At 37.9% G+C, this 21,904-nt stretch overlaps 1 protein-coding gene across 1 annotated transcript in view; it reads right to left on the bottom strand.

Moving 5' to 3' along the window:
- The window catches only part of DNAJC1 (DnaJ heat shock protein family (Hsp40) member C1), a 221,766-nt gene extending 203,211 nt beyond the window's left edge, over positions 1-18,555 (bottom strand). The window contains exon 1 of the mRNA XM_045858177.1: positions 17,947-18,555. Within this exon, the coding sequence (XP_045714133.1) occupies positions 17,947-18,147 (201 nt within the window). The 5' untranslated portion in view covers positions 18,148-18,555. The remainder of the gene's footprint in view (positions 1-17,946) is intronic.
- Positions 18,556-21,904: the final 3,349 nt, after the last annotated feature.

Raw genomic sequence — 21,904 nt, 5'->3', positions numbered from 1 at the left:
CTAACTGACCACATTTCAAGAAGTCTAACATCATTTGTGGCCAGCGGTTAGAGTGCTGGACAGCATACCTCTACACTATAACAACTGTGAGGATTTAGAGTATTCACCGCTATTGCTGCTGTTGTTCAGTAGTATCTACAATATTGAATTAAAAATATACAATATATATAAAAGAATTCAGAGAAGTAATACAAAGATCAGAGGTTCGAGCTAAGGTCTTATAGTTGGTTTTCTTGGCTGGGATACTCTGGTGTTTGTTTACCAGAATGTAGAACTATATCCACAACTGAATGAAAGTATATTTACAACCACTTTTATTCAACATAGACCATAAAAGCTGTTTCATTTGATCCAGGCTATTACTTTTTCAAGTGATTAACAGTCTGAAATTATGATAAATTCTGATTCTTTGAAATAATTATGAGAAATTATTTGGTAGTATTGTTTAAATAACAAAATTAAGTTGTTAAGTATTTTTTAAATAATAGTCTAAAGTTGTTTGTTTTATTTAATTTCCCACTTATACTTCTAAATAGGTTATGGGTTTAAAGCAACTTAAAAATATACATACAATTTATCTCATAAGTACAAAGATATGTTGTTAATTTAGTTTATTTAGTAGTGGTTTAATTATATAACATTCTTTATTTCCAGAGAGAATTTACATGAGTTTATATCAGTAATATTAACAGAACTCTAAATAAAATAGTCACTCCTAAATAAAATTATACTAATTGTATACTAAAATTATACAATTCAAATGGTTCTCATTAGCCCATGTTACTATCTTACCTGTCTGCATATATACAGCTCCTATAAAGTTACAATCATTGTGATTACTAGTTGATATTTGGCTTTTTACCTACATTATAAGTATTTTTTCATGTTGCTATGCACTTTTCACAAATATTGTTAATGATTACATATCATACCAAGAATATGTCATAACTTACTCAAATATTCTATTACAATTTGATTCCAATTCTTTACTATTATTAGTAATGTTATAAAAAGAATTAACAAATATAAAAACACTATGTTATCATAACTTCGTAACATAATCTAACACCTGTGCATATTCTATTCTGTTGCAAAACAAAGGTTAGAAACATTACAGCAAAGAATTGCTGCAGATACAGAGTTATCCACGTTAGAAAAGCATCAATGATTATAAGTGAAATATCTTCTCAAAGATCATTATACCACTGTTCTCTTCTAGGTTAGGATCTTTAAAGGCTTCCCTTACATTAACAATTTAATATTAAAGGTATATAGAATTACAAAATAAGTGTGCTCCTCATATTGACTGTAAACTGCTTACATTTAAATCCTGTTAATCCAAAATGAAAAGACCCTTTATCTTGTGAATCTGAATTGTATACTTCTTTCCTTAAAATAAATCACTTCAAGTACATTCCAAATAGGACTATAAACTGCTTAAAGCTTTTTTCACTCTATTTCATGAAGCTAATACTCACTGAAATTCTACGATTTTCCATCAAATAGCTTATTGAAATGGTTTTCAGGGCAGTTAACCCCCACTGTCCTATGTTTTGTTTTATGAATCTTTGAAGACTGAATATAACAGAACATAATATTATTTAAGCCCAGAAAGAGAAAGTCTCTCTAAGAGGTTTCTAAATGGTATATAATTTAACTTTAGAACCATTCATCTCTGCTAGCAATGGTTTTTTCCAACATATATCTGAGTTCTCACATCTATCTCCCCACCTGACATATCTTTCTAACTAGGCTGGGGACTCTCTTCTGGGCATCTCCAATAGCAGGGCCACATATGTCACTTTGTGATCATGGATCTACTTATTACCATATTAAAAACCTTGTGAGAGCTGATTATTTTAGAAATGTTACTTTCTTGTTTTAGCACCCAGACTGGGATAAGTCTCAGAATAATATACAGATAGAACATGGACCAAATGGTTTATTGTCTCTTTCAATGCCTAAGTAAGCCTCTTATATTGCTGTGAATAATAGGCCTGACTATACTTCTGGGTAATAAGTGGCAAAGGGTTCTTAGATAACAGGAAAACAGGCATTAAAAATAATTAGTATTACAAAAAAATGCAGCTCTAAAAAATATTCTAGAGTCAAAGTAGCACTGCAAATACTTGAGGGACTTTCTCCAAAACCCCCACTCCTTATATGTACCAATAATAAAATTTAAAGAGAGAGAATTCTAAGCATATAGCCATGATCAAACACTAGTTAAGTATCTCTGTAGACAAAAACAAATGTAAACCTGAAGCCACAAATAAAGCTTAAGTTATAAGTCTGTTGAGTTCCACACCTACAAGTAGGCAAAGAAAAATGAAGTTTGACACAGTAATGAAGAATAAAAGTAGTCTACAAAAGGCCCGGCCTCAGAGCCAGGCTCTATGCTTATAATCAAGGACTACAGTGGGACTCTTCCACCTGTGGGGGGCAAAAATGTAAAAAGTGAGAAGGCCATTGCCTGAGGCTACAACTTATACAAATACTATGGATCTGAGATGTTAAGAGGCCATGGTTTCAGCCCCACAGCTGAGACCAGGCCAAAGGATGAATAGCAGGGATCCCAAACTCTCAAGTGGCCACACAGCAGGAAGTGAGCAGAGGGTGACTGAGCAAAGCTTCATCTGCATTTGTACTGCTCCCTATCACTTGCATTACTTGTCTCCTGTCAGATCAGCAGCAGCCTTAGATTCTCATAGGACTGTGAACCCTACTGCCAACTGTGCATGTGAGGGGTCTAGGTTGTGCACTCCTTATGAGAATCTAATGCCTGATGATCTGAGGTGGAGCTGAGGCAGTGATGCTAGTGCTGGGGAGCAGCTGCAAACACAGTTTATCATTGGCAGAGAGGTTCAACTGCAGAGATGATAATAAATCAATTGCTTGCAGACTCATATCAAAACCCTATCAGTGAGTGGCAAGTGACAATTAAGCTGCATCTGGTGGAAGGCTTTAAGTCAGAATCTGACACTTATCTTAGTCCAAGTGTGGCCCACCTGTTATTTTATTTACCACTTCTGTCCATGCCTCTTTCCTGCATTGCGCAGTTATCTCAGACACAGTTCTGGTAAGCCCATGTGCTAACCCCCAGCCAAAATGAGTTAAAAACACACGTAGCTGGGGAACTTCTCTGAAAAAGGGGAAAGACCCAATAATGAGACAGCAGAAGACTCTAAAAATGCCAACAAAAAGATTCATTTAAAAGAAAATACCAAGAGGCTTACTTAAATTACAGGTTCATTGCACCAGGTGATTCACATTTCCCAAGCTCACTTTGTATAATATGTGATGACCAGCTAGCCAACAAAGCCATGAAGCCTTCAAAACTGCTTTACCACATGGTGACCAGGCACCCTGCATTAAAAGATAAGCCTTTGGAGTTTTTCAAAAGAAAAAACAATGAACACAAAGAACAGAAGCAATTATTGAAGACCACCACTTCATCAAATGTGTCTGCACTGAAAGGATCATTCTTAGTGGCTAACTGCATTGCTAAAGCTAAGAAGCCCTTTATTATTGGTGAAGAGTTCATCCTGCCTGCTGCCAAGGACATGTCATGAACTTTTAGGAGAGGTTACAATTTAAAGGTGGCATGTGTTCCTTTCAGCTAACACCCTAACTAGATGAATTGATGAAATTGCAGAGGATATTGAGGCACAATTGTTAGAGAGGACTAATAAATCACTGGTACTCATTAATCCAGGTACTTCAACAATCCAGATTGACAAGTCTACCGATGTCGACAAGGCAACAATGCTTATTCTCTTGTGATACATTTTTCAGGAGAATGTACACAAGGATATGTTATGTGCATTTTTGTTGTCAACCAACACTGCAGCTGCTGAAGTATTCAAGTCTTTGAATGATTACATTATCAAGGAAAACTGAACTGGTCATCTTGTGTCGGTGTGTGCACGGATGGAGCAGCTGCCATGACTGGACGGCTTTCTGGTTTTACTACTCAAGTCAAAGAGGTTGATTCTGAATGTGAGTCTACGTACGCACTGCGTCACCCATAGAGAAATGCTGGCTAGCCAAAAAATATCACCTGAACTTAACAATGTTTTGCAGGATGTGCTTAAAATTATCAACCACACTAAAGTACATGCATTTAACTCAAATCTGTTTGCACAGCTCTGTGAAGAGATGGGCACAGGGCACACATGTCTTCTCTTACACACAGAAGTGAGACAGCTTTCTAAAGGTGCATCACTGGCCAGAGTTTCTGAGTTATGAGAGCCACTCCACAGATTTCTTTTAGGAAAACTGTTACCACTGGTAGCACATTGCAGTGACACAGAATGGGCCGCAAAACTTGTTTACTTGTGTAACATAATCAACCTGCTTAACGAGCTCAATCTGTCACTTCAGGGGAGAACAACTCTGTTCAAGTCAGAAGATAAAAGTGGCTGCATTCAAAGCCGAACTGGAACTATGAGGGTGATAAGTGAACACTGGGATTTCTGACATGTTTCAAATATTAACATTGATTTTGAAAGACACTGAACCACGGCCTGCTTTCTCCCAGTTGGTGCATGATCACCTGTCTCAGCTTCAAAAGAGTTTGAGCATTACTTCCCAACCATGCAAGACCCCTGAACTGGGAAAGAATGGATCCCAGTTCCTTTCATGAATAAGCCAGGCAAATCGACTTTGTCTGTGCATGAAGAGGACCAACTGCCTGTGATCACAAATGATGGTGGCCTTAGAAGCATGTCTGAGGCAACTTCAGATCTCCATATGTTCTGGATTAAAGTCAAGGCAGAGAATATCCTGAGATTGTCACAAAAGCACTCAAAAGCCTGCCTCCATGTCCAACATCCTATCTTTGTGACGTAGGGTTCTCTGCTGTGACAACAACCAAAACAAAATTATGGAATAGACTGGACATAAGCAACACACTTTGGGTGTCACTGTCTCCTGTCACCCCCAGATGGGACTGTCCAGCTGCAGGAAAACTACCTCAGGGGTCCCACTGATTCTGCATTATGGTGATTTGTACAATTATTTCATTATATATTACAGTGTAATAATAATAAAGTGCACAATAAATGTAATGTTCTTGAATCATCCTGAACCATTCCCTACCCCCGACCATGAAAAAACTGTCTTCCACGAAACAGGTCCCTGGTGCCAAAAAGGTTGGGGACCACTGATCTAAGGCTTAGTATCTGGATCTGCAGTGGCCTCAATATAACCTCAGGAGGGAGCCCTAAGCTGCCTGTAGAAGACATAGTTCTTGTCCTGATATCTCAGGGAAAGGAGTAAAATCACTATAAAGCCCCTAGGGAGGGGTGAATAAAAAAGAGAAACTCCCACCGAAGGTAAACCTGAAAACTACAATTCTAAGTAAAGAAATATGATGGCTTAATTATGAAAGAAAAATTCTCTTCACAGTTTTACCCACCTATGTACAATTTCTCAAAGTCTAAAACATTTTATATCACAATGATAGGTTTAAAGCAAACATACAAACTGCAAAATTGTCCACAGGGGTTCTGCTTTAAGAGTTGATAACAACTTCTGGGTATATTTTTAATCAAATTAATCCTGTGTTCCACATTATGAAAGCTGGCATACCCCAAGTCATCTTAAGCTTTCAACTTCCAGAAATTTCCTCATGTTGACTTTGATGAGCCAAGGGCATTATTTGTAGTAACCTAGAAACATGCTTAGTGTAGTTCCAAGACAACCAGAACTATGGTGGGCTTGGGTCTTCTCTCGGGTCTTTTTTCATCTAAAGACCATGAAACCATGTAGGCCCCTCAGCTTGCCTATATTTTTTTTACATCAATTTCTTGTTTATAAAATTCAAAGTGGGGAAAATGATCATGCAACAGACATATTGTCATTTTTTCAACAAGTATCAAAGGCCTGCTGTATGATGGGCATTGCTCTAGACGAGGGGACAACAGTTGCTTGTATTTTTTTAAACAGCTTTATTGAGCTATGATGGTTAAAGAAGGAACTGTGGTTATTCTTAAATAACCCCACTGTTGTGCTGAGAATCAACAAGTAATTATTTCCTTTGTGCATGTATTTTAAGATATTCCAGAAAAATAATTTAAAGTGAATATATATCCAGGGGTATTTCAAAATAAGACTGCAAATGAAGTTGAAAGTAGGTGTAAGAATTATGATTTTGACCTTACACAAGAATAAAATTTCTACTGAGTACTATTATCCAAAAACTTAACAGGTTAGTTCCTAATCCCATTAGACATAAATAAACAAGGCTGGATGACCATCTGCTGGAAGGACACAGAAGAGATTCCTCTTAAGAGGAAATAGGTTACATATTGGTCTGGTCTATCCCAACATTAGGACTCTATTTTCAGTTCTTTAACTTTTGTTTCTGCTGTTTTTCCCTTAGCACTGAATTGTTAACATCTCTGACCCCAGTGAAATTTCTTTCTTATATGAGGACTATTTAAAACAACAGTAGCTAGGATAAGAACTATCACTATTAAGATCTATTTTTTTTTTGCCTCAGTTGCTTATAAAACTACAAAAGTTAAAGGCAAAAAGTCTGGCAACTACTCAGTCCAAAGGAAAGCAGTCGGTGCTTATCAGGGGCTGTGTGAAGGTGGCAGAGGTGGTTTAACAGGATGACTGAAATCCCTGGCCGATAATATAAAACGTTAAAAGAATGGCATACAAATAGAAGTGAACCTGGGAATCTCTTTTTAAAATAACTTAAAGATATAATAATCAAAATAGATGACAGTAGAGAATATAGTGAGTATTTCATAGCTATCAATATATTTGATGGATGAATTTCAGACTAAATAGGGAGAATGTACAACCTCAAAGTTAAAATTACAAAGTAGGAACACTGATTTCTTGGACAAAGCATCGTTAAAAACCTAATATATTAAGTTAATAACATTGTAAGAATTATAAAATACAACAGGCAAATCAGCAAAAGTGAATGACCAATTTGAATTAAACTTATTGTCTGAAAACACCCTTAGCAGACATGCCTCTACACACAAATGTTCAGAACATGCTATTGTTCTTAGCAGAGCAGTATGGTCTATATCAACACTTTACAGGCCAAAAAAAAAAAAAAAGAATGGACAAAATGTATAGATAACTAAAACTAGAAAGATGATATCTAGAACAATCAGAACAATCTAAAAACAAAACAACAAAAACCACACTGGGTTAAAATACAAAAAAAGAAGAAGAAAACTGCAAACTGACAAAAAAAGAAACTAATCAGTGATTTGATTTAAAAATATTTAAAAATATCTATACAACACAGAAATGTTAATTCTCTAACACCATGCTATCCAGTGTGGTGACCAATAGCCACATTTGAGCACTCTAAATGTGCTGTGCAAGTCATTTGGTACATTTACACTCAAATTTAAAAATAATACTTGATTCAGTTACTGCAAAGTATGGAGTTTGATTCTTCAGTTTGGAAGAATTTGGGTACATTAACCTAGTTATTAGATGCACAGTCTATAAAATCTCAACACACATGAAGTATTTTCAATCAAAACTTGGTATCTAAAACAAAGTATACTACAAGTATAAATGTAAACCACATATTAAATTTTGAAAGCTTAGTAAAAAAGCTATTGTACAACCCCTGGCTGCTGTGGCTTAGTGGATTGAGTGCTGGCCTGCAAACCAAAAAGCTATTGTACGATATAAAATGTCTCAATAATATTTTTAAAATGTTACATGTTGAAATAACATTTTTATATAGTAAATAAAATAGTAAAGTTAACTTCATCTGTTTCTTTTTACATTTTTAAATGTGGCTTTTGGAAAATTTAAAATTATGTATGTGGCTTGTATTACATATCTATTGCACAGTGCTGCTCTAGGAAGATCTGAAATATATGTCAGTCATGATTGAGAAGTTACATATTCCCTTATCTCTTAGTGTCACAAAATATTACTTTAGGCTACTAAGAATTTATAAATTTATATATTCCAAAGTCATTTATACCCTCTTTACACAGATTATTATATGTCATTGAAGTATTCCTTTATATTATTGCAAACTACAGTAATGTGTAATGGTCATTCCACCATCCAGAGCATGTAACCAAGTAACTTAAGGATGCTAATTCCTCAAAGACTTCTTCATTCCTTTTATATCCAGATTCTTTTGCTTCTTTGAGCTAGTAGGGATCTTTAATATAGCAGAAATTTTGATAAGACTAATTTTATAACTCCGTGTGTGTGTGTGTATATATATATATATACACACGCATAGTTATAAATTATGCCCCTCAAAAAAAAAAAATCAGAACTGCATGCCTTCCCAGGGCTATTCCAACTTTTTCACAGCACAGCATTTCATAGAAAATTATAAGACACAGCGGAGTAAACTGCTAAGACCACTCAAGGGAGGGCATCACTGTATCAACACAGTTGCTTATAGCACACCAGATAAGAAGCTTGGTCTAAAAGATCCTTCCAATACACTGCAAAAAAACTCTGATCCATATTTTATTTTCACCTAATATTTTATTCTTACTTATGCCTACAGTTGTGAAAATACAACCCCTTGATATTTTTAATAACAATATCCAAAGCATGCCACAAGATGGAGATATTACTCCATTACCATTTATATTTGTATTTATGCATTTTTTTTTCTGTGTATATTTCTCTCTCCATGTGTATTGCCCATTTTCTCCCTCAGTGGTATATTCAGCTACTGCTTCTATCCCTAACATTTATTCTGGTTCCTCTGCCACTCTGTTCTAACTACCTTTATTATGGAAATATTGTATAATGAATACTTTTGAGATACCTGTTTTTAATATTAAAGGTAGGCAGATAATTAGAATCATTTCCCCCCACCTCTCTAAAATTAAGATAATTTTTATTTGTATATTTTTTTCTTGTGGGTAAAGTTGCTACAAGAAAAGTCTTAAGTACTCCAAAAGCCATTAAGTAACTGAAATACATTCGGTTACTTTGTAAGACTATAGATTTACTTCATGTTGATACCCCTCCAAACTTTTCTGGAACTCTTCTCTGAGAATACTCTTGAAACCAGTTTATGAGTCTTATGTGAAATTTAAATTCAGATCCCTTTATTAATCCAAATTGTATTTACCCAAGCTTGCTAACCCAGTTTAGTGACCAAATTTAGTTTTTAAATGACTATTAGTAATAGACAATACCAAATCCATCTTAAAGATTTATTATTAATGAGGATAATCTGCCAAATATGCTTTGAAGGCAATTTAAAATAAAAAGTTTCCACAATTTGAGAGATGGCAGCATTGTTGAAAACCTGTGAAGCTTTCCACAACAACTAATTTCAAGATCAATCTAATTTACTCTAAATTAAGCCTCATTCATTATACTTCCAAAGGTGTAACACAAAAAGTCACACATTCATTCTGTGTATCTAGTATGGAACAGCACAGCATGGCAATTATTTGAACTTTATAAAATGTCTCAACTAAAAAATTTCAAACACAGGAAGTCTACTTCCTACTACAGGCAATAGATCCACACAAAAATACTATAAGATACGATATACTTAACTGTAAGTAAAGTCACCATTTCCAATCATCCTACATTATACACACATTAACTTTCTTAAATCAATCTGAATCACCAACTATTAACACACACTACTTAAAAGTTAAAGAACCTATACACTACTCTTTCATCTGTGACTAAGAGCAGTAGCTGAAAATAATTGCTAATTAGATGTGCAACTTTTAAAAAATCCAGAAAGTCAGAGGCTTCTTGGTTATATATCAATTCAACCAGTCATGGGTTAGCTTCCTTAACCTAATCTGTTTTAATGGTGTAAAAGTTTTAAGTACTGGCTAGAAATAAGATGGCTTTGCCTTTCTTAGAGGGCATATATGTAGACGGTGGGATTTCTCTACTGTCTGTTCAGACTATTCCAGAAAATGATAAAAAGGCTTTCTGGTGTTAATTCATTTGACTACTGCTCATTATGCATGCCACAGTAGGGTCTCATGTAGCTTTTTAGAATTCTTGAACCTTCCATAGCCAGTTGTATTACAGGGGTAGGCAAAAGGTTTATATACAGTTGTGAGTACATGAAACACAGAGTTTATTCTTGTATTATTATTTATTGTTTTATTTGTATTACAACTGTAAACCTACGTTTACCCAACCCTGTATAACTAAGGAATTTACTCCTTTTTAGAATTCTAGTGTTTGTTCTCAGTGGCATTCTAACACTGTTTATTTTCCATTTTAATACTGCTGTTTATACTATGATATGCCCTGCACTGAATTCATGATTTTAAACTCTTACCTTTAATATTTAAGTCAAAGTCTATTAGCTAACTGTGCTTGCGCACAGAGCTTTATGCTTACTACGCACCAGCACTACAACGGGCAGCCATCTAATAATGAAGCATGTTGTTTTATACACACGTTCCATCTAACATGAGGGAATCAGACAGCACGTAAGGTCACCTGTGAGACTTCAGTTGCAGGATGATAGTAATCAGAAACACTTACTGAATAAGTGAATTAATCCTAATCTTAATTTAGTATTAAGGAGGATGGGAATGAGACAAATTCTTAACTAAATTTCTAATGAAATCCTAATGACGTTCTTATACATAAATTTCAACAAATATAAAAATCCAAATATTTAGCCCTTAAAATGGAATACTAAGATGTTACTTAAAACACAGGAATCATATTTTTACATTCATTAGTACAAGACTGATCTTTCAAAATTAAGTGTTTTGATGAAAATAAAGACTTTTGAAAATATAAGACTACAGCTTCACTACAAAATGGTCTAGGGTCCTGCTTCATCCAATCAGAAGTCTCCTTTTCACCGCAATTCCTTTCATCTCTGCACATCTTGTATAAGAAAGGTTTTGGAAATGCTTTTAACCTGGATGAAATTAACTGATGTCATCACTGTCCAAATAGACCCAATAACGCCTAACTTAGAAACGGATTCCCAGGACCATATAGCAGCAGTTTGTGGAATAAGTAGTTAGTTCACTGACAGAAAACGTAAAGCCAATAAAGAAACCATCAGCAAGATGAACAGGGAACTCACTTTTTGGGAGAACATTTTCGCCAATGATACATCTGACAAGGGCTTAATCTCCAAAATATACAAAGAGCTAATATAACTCAATGCCAAGTAGACAAATAACCTAATTAAGAAATGGGCAAAAGACCTAAATAGACACTTTGCCAGTGAGAACATACAGAAGAACCCATGGACACATGAAAAAATGCTCAACATTATTAATCATCAGAGAAATGCAAATTAAAACCTCAATGAAATATCACCTTACACCTGTCAGAATTGCTACCATCAATAAATCAACAGACAGCAAGTGTTGGCAAGGATGCGGAGAAAAGGGAACCCCAGTACACTGCTGGTGGGAATGCAGATTGGTGCAGCCACTGTGGAAAACAGTAAGGTGTAGCCTTAAAAAATCAAAGGTGGATCTCCCTTTTGACCCAGTGATTCCACTTCCAGGAATATACCCTAAGGATCCTGAAACACCAATACAACAGAATAGAAGCACTCCTATGTTTAAGGCAGCCCTATTTACAATGGCCAAGATTTGGAAATAGCCTAAGTTCCCATTAGGGATGAGTGGATTAAAAAGCTGTGGTACATTTACATTATGGAATACTACGCAGCAATTAAATAAGTAAGTAAGTAAATAAATAAATAAATGAGCAAGCAGACGCTCTTATATTTTTGCAACAGCATGGTTGGACCTGGAGAAAATTATGCTAAATTAATTTAGTCAGTGAAAGAAAAATACCACATGATCCCATTTATATGTGGAATCTGATGAACGCAAATTAATGAACAAGATAGTAACAGAAGCACAGATACACAGAACAACTGGCAGCTGCCTGAAAGGTCGGGGAGTGGGGGAGCAGTGGGGAGGAGGGCGAGGATGAAAGATGGTGAAGGGATTAACAGAAGAACATTTATGCACAACCCATGGACATGGCCAACAATGTTGGAATAGGCTTGGGGTAGGGAGAGGTGGGACTGGGAGAGGGAGGGAAAGGGGAGAAAAGTAGGAACAAGTATAACAGCTTATACAATAATAATAATAGAAAAGAAAACATAAAGCTGAGAACAGGCTTAATACAGATACTAACCATTTCAACAAATTATTTGCATTGGTATCACTTATAACTGCTATATGTTCTCTTCTTGGCAATCATCAAGTCAAATATCTATCCTCACCTCCATCCAACCCTTTGTTTTATTCTGTACACTGAGTAAAACATACGAATTTTAAATTTACATTATACCAATCACTGGGTAAAATGGTGACCTATATAAAAAGAATAATTATAATAACAGAGGCAAACCCAAATTTCCCAGTTCAATTTAGGATGTATTTAAAGTAATAAAAGACAAAATATTCTAGGAGTGTTCTCATAATTAGTGTAAAAAATAAAACTCAGAGTAACAAAGAAAAAAAAACCTTATAACTAAAAAGATTTCTGTTCTATCATCTCTAGATTATGTGGCAAAATTTTCACAATAAACTTGCTTTTCTCCATAAAATATGCCCAGGCAACATCCACTAAACATTATGTACATAAGAAAAGTAAACAAATTTTACGATTATCCAATCTGATACAAAGATATATACAATTAAACAAGTATTTACTCAGCTCTAACTCTATGCATGATATGCCTACATTGGCAATATAAATGACTGAAACACTATCTACTATTCCAGATTTTGTATATCTCCCTTGCTCCAAATTAACAAATACATTCAGACTCCACAATGAAAATGGGGAAGCTGTTCTTACACAACATGGATTTACAAGGGAATACACTCATTGAGGACTGGACTATATTCAACTAATATCACAAGTTCAGGGGGATTTACCATACGAATCATTGTAGGTAACTGATATTCACAGTACAGGTTCATCAATAAATTATGAAAGACATCTTCATTTTTATTTTTAAAAAAGACTATGACTGGCTTTGTGAAGGCCCTATTAATGACTTCATGGTTTTTCCCATCCAAAAAAAAACTAAGATGGAAGTCAAGCAGACAGAAATCAAATATCACCTTTACTGCTGAAAAGCTACCACTGAATTTAGATTAGGCATAGGGGCCAATGGGCTTACTGGCAATGTCTGACCTCCCCTCTCCAGTCCACGCTTTGAGATAGCACATTCAAAAGTCTGTCCAGGATTACTGCCTTACTGATTTGGGGCACAGACTGAGACTGACTACCATGGTTTATCGCTTTTTCACTGACTAGCTCTCCCAATTCAGGCAAAAGAGACCAAAGGCAATCACCTTCCAACATGTAACTCACATCTCCTTGGAGATATGACATGTGTCAAGAGATAGCACTGTTTCTTCAGGAAAGTCCTCCCCATCTGGATATGGGATAACTGGGCAGTGATTGTTCCTCCTCTATACAGGCTGCTCGTCTGTACATTCATACATTCTGTACTTCTGAAATATGGATTGAAAGAGCTCTTATTAAGCTTTATTAATTCCAATGAAAAATTAAAATCCAATATTGTATAAGCACATGACAATAAGCTTTCTTTTTTAATGAAATTTCAGCATTCATTTAAGTGTAAAGATGCAGTTATAGAAACATTTATAAGAGAAAGGAGTACATTTCCTAGCTCTATGAATAGGGATCTGTAACAGCTGACTGGCACTAGAAAGGCTACTCTGCCTTCATCAGAAAGTAAATACTGCAAAATTTAAAATAACTTAGCTTGTCACAATTTCAATTCACAGATTTTAAAAAATGAATCTGACATATTTATTGTTGGGCAGAATAACATACAAAGTATAAAGACAGTCATGGCCCCAACAGACAATGAAAAAAACAAAACAGAATTGCCACTGACCCCACAAGAAGTACAGGTGTCCAAGAAATAGCTTTAGAGGAATATAACTATTGTGTGGGGACTTGGAATATGAGTTACTTATGAAAGATATTTTGTAACTCACATCTTTTTCCCTACCCTTCTCTAATCTTTCACCCTATGTCCTCTGAAAAGATACAATATCCAAATTGAAATGCCCTATAACTAATCTGAAATCTAGGAACACATGGAAAGGGATTCCTTCACTGTATGAGGGCTATGAAAGGCCATATAAAAATATTACCTAATGGGTAAAAACTGTTACACTGTTAAACTACTCCTCTGGGGAATTACTTTTAGTATTAGTTATTATGTTTATATTTTATCATTCAATAAAAATTTAAGTGTCTACTATGTTGCCTAACTATGAAGTGCATAGATAAAGAAGATACCATTTGTCCAAAAAACAGGGCAACTAGCTTGCCCAACATTGTGAGTCATAAATGGCCTGGTCCAAGTTCCTAAAGTAATCAATTTTTCCAATTATAGAGTTTAGGGAGTAACTAAGTAAACTATCTTAAACCTGTAGGAAAGATGATAAAATGGATGTCACATTCAGTCAGTGTCATCCCTGGCTTCTAGTTTTGGGGCATGACTATTTCAAAAAAAATTTATATTAATTGTCTCCCTCCCCTTCCTTCTCTCCTGAACCCACTCTAATCACACATTGATCTCACCATTCCAATGACACATGTTTTGCCAATGACCACCACAACTGGTAAATTTAACAGCTCATTCTCAGAACTCTCTTATTTGAATTATCATCAGCATTTAACCCGGCTGATCACTTTCTCTTCTTTGAAATACTTCTTGACTTGAAAGAGAGCATCTTTTCTTGGTTTGCCTCCTATTTCACTGGCTGTTAACCTTTTCCATTTTTGTTTTTGGTTCTTCTTTATCTCCAAGGCTTAGCTCCCAGACCTCTCTTTTCTCTTTTATAGTCACTCCCCTGGTGAACATACCCAGTTTTGTGGCTTCAAATGACCATCTAAGTGCCAGGGACTCCAAATTTGTATCTACAGACCTAACCTTTCTCCTTGTAACTGCAGACTTAAATAATGACCTAAATGTTGGACAGACAACACAAATTCAGCATGACCTCAAACCAAATTCCTGATTTCCCCCCTAACCAAACCTGCTTCTATCCCAGGCTTCTCTACCTTAATAAGTGGCAACTGTAATTACACGAGTATTTATTCAGTTATTGATGCCCAATGCTTTAGAATTATCCTCAACCTCTTTTTTTCTCTCACATCCCACATTCAGAAATCAGTAAAATCCTGCCAGCTGCATGTTCCAGTTAAACTCAGAATCTGACTACTTTATTTGACCACCCAGGCACAATCTACATTCTACAGCACAATTATCCCTCTAAGTAGCCTACGACATACATACAGATGATCCTTAACACAACTGTTATTTTGGAATTTAAGTCAAATCATATACCTCTTACATTCAGCACCCCCCATGAGATCCCCAACTTATTTATAGCCAAAGTCCTTATAATGTCTTATGAAGCCCTACAATATCTTCCCCTAACTCCATGACTCTGATCTCATCTATTACTGTCCTCTTTGTTTGCTCTGCTCCAGACACACTGGCTGCCTTGCTACTCCTCAAATGCATGCAAACTCTTGCCTCAAGGCCTTTGCACTCAACATCCAAAGCTCTTCCCCTGCTTTCCCACTTGGGTCACTCCCTTACGTCCTTCAGAGGCCTTCTCTGACCACCTGACACATTTACTTGTTTAGTTATTTACTATCTGTTTCCCCCTACTAAATTATAAGTTTCATGAGGCTACAGGCTTTATTTTATAAACCAGTCAACTCCCTGTCCTGCAAATTTAGTAAGTATCAAATAAATATCTAGTGAATGAACAACAAAACTGTTGGGTATATAGGGTCAGGTCACCACTCTGAGTAAACTACCTACTTTGTCCTGGTCCCTCGTGTCTGGCTAGTCACCAAAAGATTGGTTGGCTCTGGCCTGAAAACTACACATTAAGGACTTCAGACAGGCTGCATTTGTCTCTACCAAACTTCTGGTTCTCTGAAAGTCTTCCAAGAAAGTAAAGATTTACTGTTATATAAAGAACCTGTTCCAATCAGTTTCTTTGCTTAGGTAGAATAAAATTTCTTCTGATGTGGCTGGTACAGAAACACAGATTAAAACAATTTTTGCATCCTTTTCAAATTCTGCCTTGACATAGAATTTTCTCGATTATCTATGCTTCTTTATTTTCCCATCTTTGCCCATATAGTTAAGTGTTCTGGTTGTTTATACTGCCTAATTAACTCTGTAAATTAAATTGCGTGAAATTATAAATGAAAAATCTATGAGAGTTCACATACAAGCTAAATTACATAATCTAAAATTTAAACTAATGCTACTAAATTTCTGTGTTCTCTTAAAGGGGCTTAATTTTCCATGAATAACATTTTCAGGATGCATCTGAAAGGATGCTTTCCAAGCAACTTCAGGATGTTTGGATAGTTATGTATAAGACTCTCTAGCTATAGAATTTAATCAATTATGATAAATTCTAATAAATATTATCAATAATAAAGGCATTCCTTAAAGCCTTTAGAGCAGGGGTGTCAAACTCATTTTCACCAGGGCTACATCAGTCTCGAGGTTGCCTTCTAAGGGCTGAATGTAATTTTAACTCCTTAACAGTTAAGGAGTAGTAACCTTTATACAGTGCTAAAATTATTTCAGCGCTTGGAAGGCAACAGCAAGGCTGATGTGGCAACAGGTGAAAATGAGCTTGACACCCCTGCTTTAGAGTTACTTTCACTAATGATTTTTACACAAGTTGCATAATCATCTACTTTGTAATGAGATAAGATACACTTGTCTCTACAAGCAGAAAATGGCTCAGGTGAATGAATGGTTTGCACCTAAAAACTTGAAGTGTGAATGCTTATACTCTAATAACTTACAAAAAATAAAATTTGTTAAAATCATAGTGCAACAGAAATTTTATGTTTAATTATACTTAACTGAAAAGTAAATTTCCATTTAGTGTTAAGCTCAATAGTTCACATCCACAGGGGAGCAATATACATTTCATTTCTAGTTCTGTGAAGTGTGCCTTGAATGACAATTGTTGGTAAACCTTATTTTTTACCCCATAATTATTCAAAACATTTATGAAGGGCTCAATCAGTGTGACATCCTAAGTCTCTCACCCCATATGCCATCTTCTTAGCAGTAGATTCGGATAGCGACTAGTTATCTCCCCTCAATGACTACTCACAGGTAGAAGTACAGAGCAACAAACGGACTTAACAGGTTACAGTCCCAAGCTAAAAAAAAAGGAAACAAAAGGAAAAGAGAAAGACAATGATCCTGCGTTACTGGATGAGCATCTTCCTGCAGCAGCTCAAGTGCCTCTACTGCCCAGAAAACTTCATGGTTCCTTGTATGAGTTCCAGGACCGACACGGTAGAGGCTTTAAGTTCCTACAGATTTCTAAACTGAGATACCAACCCCTATCCAACAGGCTAAGCAGATTCCAAAGTACAACGCAAGAAAAACTTCTGCAACACCGACGCCAACCAAAACGCATTCCTACCTTTCCGGAAAGGCAAAGGAAAGGAGGCAGCTAAAAACAAGCATAAGGATAAGTGTAACTAGGAAAGGGAAATTTTACAGTCGGACACGACTACTCTTTCCCTCACACAGTTCCTCCAGTACAGCTGGGTGGAATGACCTCTCTCAGACAGCAGAGGAAAGGCGGGGTATCACCACCCCAGCTGCTGGTGGCACCGTCCAGCCTGAAACTTCGACCGCAACTTGAGAAGGGGAGCAGGGCAGCGAGGACCTGGGGAAGGCGAACAATTCCTTCTGAGCCTGGCTTAACGAGGAGACCCTGGTGGACCGGGCTGAGGAGGGCAGCCAGAGCCCAGAACCACCAAGTCCTGACCGCAGTGCCGGCTCCCTGGGAGGAAACCGGGTCAGAGCCCGCCCCAGCCCCTCCTTTCCGCCCAACCCGCACGTTTTTCTGCCCCGCAGGCGCAGCCCTCCGGCGGGCGGGCGGCCCCGCTTACCTGCTGGACCCCGAGGAACTGGTAGAAGTTGAGCTGCACCTCCTCCACCAAGTCGAACAACTCGAGGTCTCCGCTCTCCCAGCCGTGCGCCGGCCCTACCGCCGCCAGCAGCAGCAGTAGCAACAGCAGCGGCGGCGAGAACCGCAAGAGCCGGAGCCCGCGGCGCCTAGGAAGCCGGGCCAGCTCGGAGCAGAGAGCCATCCTCGCTCTGAGCGCGGAAAGGTCACCCGCCACGCTGTCCTGTCTACCGAGAACGGGGACGTGGCGGGCAGCGCGGGCGCTGGGAACAGTGCCCACCAGTCGAGAGCACGGGCAGCTGTAGTGGAGTCGCCCGCCCAGCGGCCCGCCCCAGCGACGGGGCAGGGTCGGCTGGAGCCCGCGGACACAGCGGCAGGTGGCGGACGGGATTGTGGCGGGCTCTCCCCAGCGCAGACCCTCACCCCCGGGCCTACAAACAGCTGGTGAGCCCAGCGCCAGGCTCTGAGGTTGCTGAGGGGGAGAGGCTTCCTCACGCTTTAGCCTATTCCAGGCCTCGCTTCCTGTGACATCACGTCTCCTAGCAACCACGGGAGAGGGGGCGGGGCCGGAAGTAGGGAAGCCGGGTGACCCAGATCTAGGCCTCTAAAGAAAGCCTTTCTGCGGCTGGAGCTCACTGTGGAGCTGACGTGTGTTTTCACAGATTGAGACGCGCACATCGCACATGTACCAGGAATATTCCAAGTATGATTTCCTCTGGAACAGCTACCTTCTTACCCTCCCCCAGATACTGAAAACTAAAAGCATATATGAAAACTGACTTATTGATTATGTCCTCTCTTCCAACCATTTCATTATTCCATCAGCAAAGCTATAGGAGGAATTGTACCCGTGGCCTTAAAGGGACAAATCTAAGAAGTATCCTGGAGTGAGAGAGATGAAGCAGAAATGGAATTCGGACCAAGACAAAAGAAGTATAGATCTATTTCTGAATTAAGATTTATAAGTATAATACCATAAAATAGGCAACCTGGCAGAATTGATAATGGTGACTCAATCATAGTCTTAGGGGAAGTGTGGCTTATCCACCCATAGCCCACTTTCTGTATTGAGGTCTGTTTTTAAAGAAAAAAGCCCCTTTCCCACCAGTGTCTTACCACCTAGTCCTGTGTAACTTCTGTTCAGTCTCTTAACTTTTTTTTTCTTCCACCACTATTGCTTCTCTTGGGTGAACCTTATTTATTTTTAGCCCTCTCACATTTCTCCTGCCTGACTCCCTAGTCTTGTTGAGGAAGTAGAAAGGAACAAAAAAAAAATGCCTGTATAACTCAAGATACTTGCCCGGTTTTGAAAATTTGGCATTATATTTTTCCCATTTGGATCTGACCAGTTAAATGAAACTCAGTAGGGAAAAGATAAAGCTATTTTTACTCTCATAGTAAGAATATATTATGTTTGATAAAGGTTAGAAAAACAGTAGGAAATAAATCTTACTGAAGGAATTCTATTCTTGCAGAGCTTAAAAATACTTTCAGTCATGAATGAACGCAAATATATCTTACTATATATATATACATATATACGTACATACTTGAATTAATCACACTTAAGTTCATCATGAGGTATACCTCTCAAAGATACAAGAATAGGGTGTCTTAGTCTGATAGGGTTGCTATAACAAAAGACTGTAGACTGGGTGGCTTACACAACAGACATTTATTTCTCACAGTTCTGGAGGATGGGAAGTCTGAGATCAGGGTACCAGCATGGTCAGGCTCTGGTGAGAGTCCTCTTCCAAGTTGCAGATGGTCTGCTTGCTATTCCCTCACATGGTGGCAGTGTGGGTAAGGGGAGTGTGATCTTGTGTTTTATGAGTACTAATCCTACAGCGGAGGTTCCACCCTCATGGACCTTATTATCTTTCAAAGGCTCCAACCTAAGTACTATCCCATGAAGATTAGGGCTTCGACATATGAATTTGGGGCATGGGGTGGACACAAATATTCAGTCCAGAGCAAGTACTTATCATCTCTTCTGTGCATCCCAGTCCCAAGTACAATGCTTAGCACATGCTAGATTTCAGTTAGTTGAATTTAGCTCTGTGAATACTTCTCAACACCATTTCTCACACTCCAATTTTTTTAGTTTGCTTTTAAAAAAATGTTTTAAAGATTTTATTTATTTTTAGAGAGAGGGAAAGGGAGGGAGAGAAACATCAGTGTGTGGTTACCTCTTGTGTGCCCCCTCACTGGGGACCTGGCCCACAACCCAGGCATGTGCCCTGACCGGGAATCAAACTGGCCACCCTTTGGTTCACAAGCTGGTGCTCAACCCATTGAGCCACACCAGCCAGGGCTAAAATTTGTTTTTCTTTTTTTATTGATTGTAGAGAGAGGGGAAGAGAGGGAGAGAAACATTGATCGGTTGCCTCTTGCACATGCCCTGACTGGGGACTGAACCCACAACCCAGGCATGTGCCCTGACCCGGAATTGAACTCACAAATTTTCAGTTTGCAGGACAATGCCAAACCAGCTGAGCCATACCAGCCAGGGCTTTAGATTGCTTTTTGATACATCAATTTTCTTAAGATGAAAGTCATCTTTATCAAGTCTCTAAATTAGCTTACTCTTTATGAGTAAAACATCAAAATAAGATGAAAGTAATAAGCATTATTTTACATAGTACCCCAACGTTCATTTTTTTCTCTTAATATGATCATTGGATTAAATATAATGTAACATTTGAAACTGGTGTCATATTGCCACAAATCTGGGATTCTTGCCTGATCTTTCTGCAGACAGTCTATTATTTCCCTCTTGAACTCTACTCTTACGTTGTCCAAGAACCCAGGCACTCACTTTATCAAGTGAATCAGTTCTCTCTTCAAGGCTAAGCTGAAACAGAACTGGAGTCTGTTCAGTACAATACTACTATGCTTTTCATTGGTGTAAGGTATTGCTCATGAAACTTCACCTTGTTGAGTTTCAATGATACTTGTCTTCCCCAAAATGATGTTCTTGCTTGTTCTGGTCCAGGTCTCTGCAAAGTCCACAGTAATATTTGCATGTAGACTTCTAGCTTGGCATCTTCACATGTTCAGTCATTGTCCCCCAAAAGACAATGTAATTGAATAAATATTTTGCTGAGGCCTGAACTAAATGAGTTGACAATCACCAGTTGTTTTCTTTTCTGGTAACACTTACTGATTCTAGACATGGAATGTTCAAGCTTTGTCTGGGCAGAGGGACATTACACAGGAACAGAGAAACCTGTGAAACGTTTAACAGTCATGAGAGTTGTGTAACGGACTGGAAATGTAGAGGAGCTCCTAACATACAGCCAGCTTTCCCACCAGACATTTGTTGAATTCTGCAATAGTAGAAGAGGCTGAAGGACTGGGACTGATAGGGAGAGTAAAATCTCCCCACGTTCTATCAGTGCATTCAAAACAAACTCTATCTAGGAATCATCTTGCAGTCTACCCCTTCAAGACATTTTTGAAGTTGTTTGATTAAGGGGATAAAGATCCATGTTTAAAACCTGTCAAAGGCAGAACTGAATCTCCATGGCTGAGGAGATAGAAACCATCCCAGCTCTCTATCAAAAACCCAGAGGAATCACAACTAAGGACCAAAGAGAAAGATAGGTGAAATAAAACTGCAACCCAATCCCAATCCAGTTCAGTCTCAGATCCTTACCCTACTTTCTATTCTCACCTCTAGAGGAAAATAACAGCAGTTGTATTCTATGTTAGCTTTTGACATAAAAGTCTGGCATATGATAAAAAAATTATAGGTGGAAGAACAAGAAAAATTGATCAATAATCAAGAAAAAATAGGGAAGCCCTGGCTGGCATAGCTCAGTGGATTGAGTGCGGGCTGGGAACTAAAGTGTCCCAGGTTCGATTCCCAGCCAGGGTACATTCCTGGGTTGCAGGCCATAACCCCCAGCAACCGCACATTGATGTCTGTCTGTCTGTCT

Source organism: Phyllostomus hastatus, unplaced genomic scaffold (assembly GCF_019186645.2).
Source record: "Phyllostomus hastatus isolate PE091 unplaced genomic scaffold, TTU_PhHast_1.1 phas_scaffold_1674, whole genome shotgun sequence".
Lineage (NCBI taxonomy): Eukaryota > Metazoa > Chordata > Mammalia > Chiroptera > Phyllostomidae > Phyllostomus > Phyllostomus hastatus.
Note: the sequence above shows the minus strand (reverse complement) of the source record. Positions and strands in the feature narration are given on the sequence as shown.